General features: G+C 41.8%; 1 protein-coding gene across 1 annotated transcript; it reads right to left on the bottom strand.

The window, feature by feature from the left end:
• Nucleotides 1–1,332: 1,332 nt before the first annotated feature.
• On the bottom strand, nucleotides 1,333–6,466 carry spry2 (sprouty RTK signaling antagonist 2). Its single transcript, XM_071534380.1, has 2 exons — nucleotides 6,037–6,466; nucleotides 1,333–3,496 (listed from the first exon to the last, which is right to left on the bottom strand). Exon 2 carries the CDS (start codon nucleotides 3,446–3,448, stop codon nucleotides 2,396–2,398), a length of 1,053 nt encoding a protein of 350 aa, XP_071390481.1. The 5' UTR covers nucleotides 3,449–3,496; nucleotides 6,037–6,466; the 3' UTR covers nucleotides 1,333–2,395.
• Nucleotides 6,467–7,890: the final 1,424 nt, after the last annotated feature.

Genomic DNA, 7,890 nt, shown 5'->3' with positions numbered 1-7,890 from the left:
AATCAAGAGATAGAGAGAGAATAAAGATGGCAAGCATTTTCTGGAGTAGTGCGTGCAAACAGATGTGCACACTCACACACACTCACACACACACACACGGCTTTACCAGAGCCAGATGTTTCCCTTGGAGGGCCGGAGGTGAACATTAATGCTTCCTTGTTTCCTTGTTTGATCTCTGTAAACATCATGGAGTGATTGTCTTGCAGAGACAAAATGGCAGAACAGGGCTGCTGATCTCCTTGAGAGATTTCTTGCAGTGTTTCGAGTTTAGAATAAAATGTCAAGAACGGTGCGCAACGCCTCCGCTTAAACAAGTCTGCCCTTTAAACAGAATTTAAGTGTTATTCCAAGCATCTGAAACAGCCCCATCTATATCTGTGAACAAGTTATTATTTCACATAGGAACTTTAAGTATTCATAGTGTAATCACAGTTGTTAATTTGAAAATATTCCCATATCACCATTAAAGCTGGTTTAACTTAAAGAGACTTGGCTTCACTGTTAATTAGTTTTGGGGTAGACTTATGCCTGTTTACACATTAAGACAAAATGCTGAGATCACTGCAGAATTCTGTTTTGAGGTGGAATTCTACTCTAATTAAAGGAATTTGGAAGAATTGATTATCCAGTCAAGGTTTGAACCAGTGTTTCCCGTACACGGAGGAGGAGATGAGTCATTATTGTGAAGGAGGAACATATCATGTAGAAATTTGATCAGATAACGTCTAAGATGTTTAAAGAATAGCATTGTCATTGATAACGAAGGACTTGCACGCAGACTGAAAGCAGACCTCAACTCCAGCTAAGCCCCCTCCCCCGCTAACCACTACAGAGAGGAGAAAAAAAAATAAAACCAGAAATTCAGACCCCCACTTACATGAGTGAGAAATGTCGCTTTACACATATGGCTTCTAGCAGACCTGTAGACGGTGTGTAGATGGGTGAAATCTGGTTCCAGGTCTAGCTTTGGCTTTGGTGGGGGCATTAGGGAACCTGAAAAGCTTATCAACACGCTACCTCTCGCTCGTCTAAATCTGGCCCCCCGCCCACTGCTATCTTCAAAAAGTTAAATATGAGTGTGGTTTGCTGAAAGGATATGACACAAAAAAGCATTTCTGAATACATTTTTCCTGGAAGTTTCTGAGAGCTGAACATGTTAATTTAACCTCTATTTAACCATGCAAGTTGACTACGAACACATTCTGATTTAGCAGCCTGTATACTGGGTGAACACTGGTGCAGTCACTTTTGAGTTGAGGTTTGTAAAATGAAAAGTACAAAAGAGTGGACAACAGAATGCAGAAATAAACAGGAAAAAATAAACCGTCAGACTTCAAGGTGGTTTAATTTCAAACGTTAATATATTTGTCTTCTAATTCATAGTGAACTATTCATCCAGCTTTGACACTCCTACAGGTCACCTCAACCTTGCAGCGAGAAACTACAGAATAGCCCAAAAGGGTGACATATTAACAATGCTTTCTCAAAATAAATATTTCATTATAAAATAATAAACCTTCAAATAAATATATATTTTTTTTAACTTTACACTAAACAATGTTGAAATTAGAAAATAAAGTTTTCTTATAAGGTCACTGTACAATTTACAAGTAGAAGGGATAAGATTTTTCCTTTGTAAATTACATAAAATGATTGATATACATTCCAGTGAATGTACAACATTGTATGAATGAAATATACTGATTCATATATATGTGGATTTAACAAGGTGCCTCTGGTATGGCAGAAAACCTTTTCACAGTTGAAGTATTATTATATATACAAAAATAAAACATCTCTCAGAAAGTAATTTTCTAATTTACATACTTTTTGAAATTACTATTTTACATACAGTTAGTAACAAGAGTCTGTTCTTAGCATATAAGTTGTATTAAATGTTAAAAAGGCTATCAATTTGGACTCTCATAGCAATAACACAATATCTGGGCACTTGAGTGAAGAAATCCTTTTCTGAGGACATGACCTGGACAAAACAGTAGTTGAATATGTTTTCATACACTTGAATAAACATGTGGAGCGCTTAATTTGGTTTACCTTTCAAGTGACGCTTCTAATGCTGGGGCAATGGAACGCACCTCAAGGGCCTTAAGTTGTTACAAATTCTGTCAGCCCACTTTAAAAAAGGTGACAATGTGAGGCAACTATTGAATATATCTTTGCCCAGATCTGGTACATAAGAACCATAGATGGAAAAAAACAAGAATGAAAAATCACAAGCAAAACAGCGTCGCCAGTCTTCTAATCAAACTTCTCAACTACGGAACTACGGGGCCGAAACGTGGATCGATTCAGTCGACACAGGAGTCATTATCTTTCCATCCTTCTACATTTCAACACAAACCCGAAACATACCCAACCCCCTTTCCCTTCTTGTCTACGTCGGCTTGTTGACAGCCTCACAGCGGACCGGGTTTGTGTACTTGCACCGACAGCCGGGGCGTCTGACTCGGTCATAGCAGCACTGGCACGCGACGAGGCACCCTTTAGCCGGGAGGTAGCAGAGGATACAGGGGAGGAAGAAGGAGAGGAGCGACACGGTGGCCCAGCGGACGCAGCAGTGCGACTGCGTGCACGAGAAGGGCTTGTCCACGCACGTGTCCTCGTCGTCGCTGGAACAGTGGTAGAAAAGCCCCTTGACGCAGCACACGCACGTCCCGTACTCCACCGCGCTCTGCGCCGAGCACATGCACCGGCGGCCGCACCAGCAGGAGGGGAGCACCCGTGGGCGACTGCACTCCGAGCACCGGCACCGACCGCAGTCCTCGCACCGGTAGGAGTGCTTCCCCGCGAGTCGGTCCCCTCCCCTGCCCGGCACGGTCACGACCGTCCCGGAAACGGCATTCAGAGGTTTTAACTCCTCCAGATTTACTTCCGCACGTTTCGGCTGGGTTCTGATTATCTGTTCACTGACCGCCGGGCTGCCGAGGAGCCTCTGGCCCGAAGAGGCGCTGCCCACGCTGGTCCTGATGCTGCTCTGGGAGTCCTCCGCACTGGAGGACCGCAGCACGCCTTCCCTTGAGGAGATGGAAGTGTGTGCGTTACTATGCAGAGTCAATGGAAGCAGGTTCCGGAGATTATTGGGCCTCTCTTCCCGAGTCTCCTGCTGCACGTTGATCCTCGGAGCCGGTGACGTAACCAGGTCACTCTTCTGTTGACTACGCTGAATGGCGGGAGACCTTTGGGCAACTGTGGGCCCATCTGTATACTCATTACTATTGCTGGTTATCCTAATCTGATCCAGGGATAGCACTGCTGGAGCATGGGGAGGTTGCCCGATGGTCAATCCAGGTTCTGGCGGACCATCCTGGGCTTGGGGAGGCTGCGGTCTCCCGTCGTCATGCGGCGTGCCCAGCAAGCCAGTCAATGACGACGACCACCCATGGTGTCCTCCTCCCCCATCGCTGTCGTTCTGACTTCTGGACTCCATCTTGGGACTGAAGGGCCACTCTCGCTGGCATGGGACACATCTGAAGTCCTGCAAAAGAAACAGACACGTTTATATGAGTCTAGGTGTGACAAGCCATGCAAACGACTCCATGCAAATCATAACTGAATAAGCACCACTATGTAAATTAGGCATAACCAATACATCTCAGTTAAAGAGAGAGAGGTGGACATTTTTATTAATACATAGTCAGAGATATATGGGCTTTTTGAGGCAATGGTGCCTTTACACAACAGTTTTTGGATACTACAATAGAGTGGGATTTGAATATGAATCCACGTTATCCAAATCCATGTCAGTGACACACTGAACAAACATAGATGAAAAATGAGTTTGGTCATAGTTGTTGCCAAAATTGACCAAAATGTGTATGTACCACAGTTGTATGTAAATTATAACTGATAACATGACTGAATATAGATGCTGCCATGCCAGTTGTAAATGCAAACTTCCCGTTCCCCTGTGATAACTGCAGTACAGCTGTGAAGCACTCTAAAAAGGAAGGAAACTCAACAACAAAAATGGACTTGCTCAGGCTCACGCCCTAAATCATTGCTCACATGCTCATATTTATAGAATCTTTACAAAGTGTCTCAAGTGTCTTACAAAAGGGTAGAATATGGCCACAGTTTATGATTTTGTTTAGTTTGAATGTTCATATGAACAGACGAGAAACCTTATATCAATACTACTGTGCTCAGAAACTGTATGAATATGGGCCCTGATGATCAAAGTTCATGCTTTATCTATGGCGTTGCTTGGGAGGTGAATAGGCTACGTTGCTGAAAACTAATATGGGTCAAATAGATAGATCACAGGTGCAACTAATAAAAGCATGTGTAGGCTAGAGTGATTCTAAAAGTTTCCTTGGAATAATGAATAACCTAAAAGATAAGTAAGATTTCATGTACTAGTTAAGCACAGGACAAAACTCTGATGTAAGGTTTCTCAGCCATATGTGTACATTTTAGAGGATTTGCCAGCTTGAAAAATTTCTGACCCCTGGACTATAGGCAGTTGCAATCCAACTGATTCATGATATGAAAAGAATAAGCCTAAGCACTGGCAAATTGCACTCTCGTTCTGCATTCACCTAATGCATTAAAATGTATAACGTTTTGTTTTGACCTGCACATCACACTTAAGTTAATGTTGGGTAACTGACAGTAGTCACCCTAATTCTCCTTCCCAGCACTAATTAGCTTTCAAATGCTGTCTCTGGGGGTGCGAGGTGTAACCCTTTCAATGACAATACCGGAAGGGGTGCCTTTGTTTGTTGCATGACAAATGGCCCCCAGCAACCTTCCCCATCAGAACACAGTTTATATTGTGATGCTCTTGAAAAGAAGATGAGAGACGAGATAAAAGTGGAGACCATGAAAGAGCCCATGTCAGGTGTGGGTGGTGCCTTCAAGGTCAGCGAGGGCGGGGGAACGGGTGGAAATGAAGCGACATTATCTTTGAGCATGCATGAGGATTTAGGTTTTACAGATCCCCCCCCCCCCCCCCCCCCCCCAAATGAAGGAGTTGCAGGCCCACTCAATAAGTTTTAACCCACTACAGGGACGTTTGGCCTTCATCCACTTTTTACAGGGCCAACTGCATGCAAGCCATGTTGGCCACAGCAGGGGGGGTCGGGTGTTGGGGTTGAGGGAAGTCTCAACTTGAAGAGACTTAACCTTCAGTATGGAGCTGACAAAAAACACGGCATCAGCACTTTGAAAATGACAAGTTAAAGATTTTAAAAAGGCAAAATCTATGACTGGTAAAAGCAGACAAATGACAAGGTGACTGGCCAAACCCAACTCAATATGTTAGGTTCGCTCTTTACTATAGAAAAGACTTTTAATCATATTGCTTCTGATACAAAACTGATGAGTTTTAGGTTTACTTCCTTGTGTGTAGTAGGATTATGTATGTAGCAAGCATGTGTTTGAGGAAGTTCAATGGATATGCAAAGAAGATATCCGTGTGTGTGTGTCCCGTGTGTGTGTGTGTGTGTGTGTGTGTATGTGTGAAAAGGCAGCGTGCGGGAGGAAGAGAGAGAGAAGGGTGTGTGCACACATCTGACCAAGGTTAGACTAAACCGATGTGCCAAGTTGGACACAATGCCTTCCTAATAATGTAGATACCAATAGTAAGACGGCCTTGAGGTTTTTAGGCATTGAGGTTTATCAAATAATTTTGAAATAACGGAATGAAAAACACCTGCCCTCAATACAGGAATAAAAACATTTCATCGGAAAAGCCCAAGGCTAAAAAAGTTCAAAGTCTGTCCAAATCAAGACAACCTTTTCTGTTCAACCCACGGAACATTAATATGAATACAACAGGCCTACAGCACACCTAAATGGAGAAAAGGAGAGAAATAAGTGTAGAAATGCGCGCAAAATGAGAAAGAAGATTAGATTTTTTTTTTTTTTTTTTGGTCGGTGTAAGACTCAATAGAGTTGCATGCAAGACGTAACTTAATTGATATTCTGTTCATGAACCTACTGTTTACTGCAGTAAAGCTGCAAAATGCGAAGCTCATTACCAAGTTTCTCTGTTTTACAAAAGGCAACACTTACCGTGCTCTCAACACTTTAGCCCCCCTTTAGGTAAAATAAATCCAAATTGAGAAAGTTTATTCCCTATTCAAAAATCAATCAGGAAACCCATCTGTAAAATCCATTGAGAAAGTTTCCAACCAGGGGGCAGTTTCATTAAAAGAAACACCAAGAAGTAGATCCCATGTTTTGCGAAAGAACACGAGGCATTAAAAAAACAGGCGAAAAAACCCAATCAATCACCGCCGGGGTATAACTTTAGCTTGACTCCACTTTTCTTGCAACCTGGAGAGGAAGAAAAAAAAAAGGAAAGCGAATGACAAAAAACTCCGGCGCAGAAGTTTTTTTTTAATTCGATATAGTTTATCCGAAGGCTCTATAGGGGTTGCAAATAGGTTTTCTCGGGTTGTTTTTTTCCTCTTTCCGGAGAGGAGGTCGGGATTTGGGCTGTAAATGGCGTCAAGCTGAAGGGGAACAGAGCGCTTGTTGTTGCAGCGGATATCTCGCATCCGGTGCTCAACCATTGGCTGTTAGAGAGCAGCCATTCACACCCAGTCTGATCAATTATACTGCTGGTGGCTAGTGGGGGACTTTCAGTACTGGGCTGAAAAAGTCATGAATTACTTATTACTGGTCACCCCTTTTTCAAAAGTAGCGCCGGTCCCTTACATATCACTCCCCTGAAACAGTAATTCGTTACACTAGTTAATGGGGCTGGGATAGTTTTTTACTTCAAAAGGCAGTGCTAAAGTAATGACTTTTTTTTGTATTGGTAACTGTAATATCACTGAAATTGCAATTGCAGAAGTTGGTGATAGCACACAGTGACAGCACACAAATGTAAAATATCTGCAAAATAATGTTGGCACATGTGGATACGAGAAACCAGTTCAGGGTAAACCCACCTAAAGTCATTTTACCCACCGTTTTGATCAGCAGAATACAGCAGAAAGATTTATGTCATACTAAAAAGGTGGTAAACCTTTTTAGTATGACATAAATCTTTCTGCTATAAATTATATATGTGTATATTTTATATATATGTGTATAAACACATTATGCTAAGTAGCATGAAACTGATGTAAGTTAGCATATGAGGGGAAGGTCTCAGAAGGAAAAAATGCTTTTCTGAAAATATAATTGATTTTTGAATATATTGGTGGTTGTTTGCCTCATGCTGAACACCAACTGGAAGTCATACTTTACCCACTTAATTTACAACTACATCACTGAATCATACTCATAATAAGCTATCTCAAACTTATTTTATGTACAAAGTAACCCGTATCTATTCTAAAGGTAGGGTGGAATGCATAGGCCTACTCAAGAAAAAAAAAAAACCCCGCTAGGATGTTACAGACAAAGTGGAATGCAAAAAGCTGATGCAATACTTTCTTGGCCACATTGACAATATGTGTGTTGGCAATGACATGAAAGGATCTAATTTCAAAGCAGGTTGATACAGACATAAGAACAAGGAGTGATTTCTATACACATCAAAGTGCTGTTGGTAAGTTATCAATGGGGAACCTTCAAGTAGAAACAAGTTCCTCTTGGAAAAAAAGGCTATTCAGTTCTATTCTATTCTGTTCTTTTCTATTCCAGCCTTTTATATAGCAGCCACTATTTTATCTGGTCTCTCAGGCAGATATGAGCTGGCAGGGTACAGTCAGATTGAGACAAAAACAAGACCGAGACTGAATCACGTTTAGTGTTTTCTTTGATAAAGAATTTGCAAATCTTTCAAAATTGCAGCATTGGCACCATAATACAATGGCACACCTGTTTTTATTCTACATGTAGACCAGTAGCCTTAAGATTTAAAAGCGGTATCAGATCATCAACAAAGACAAATCTTTGTTGTTCACATGTGAT

The sequence above is a fragment of the Centroberyx affinis genome, unplaced genomic scaffold (genome assembly GCF_046629955.1).
Source record: "Centroberyx affinis isolate AG114_WGS23_722 - 3 ecotype Tasmania unplaced genomic scaffold, CSIRO-AGI_Caff_v1 ptg002532l_1, whole genome shotgun sequence".
Taxonomy (NCBI): domain Eukaryota; kingdom Metazoa; phylum Chordata; class Actinopteri; order Beryciformes; family Berycidae; genus Centroberyx; species Centroberyx affinis.
This window is presented reverse-complemented; position numbering and strand designations above follow the sequence as displayed.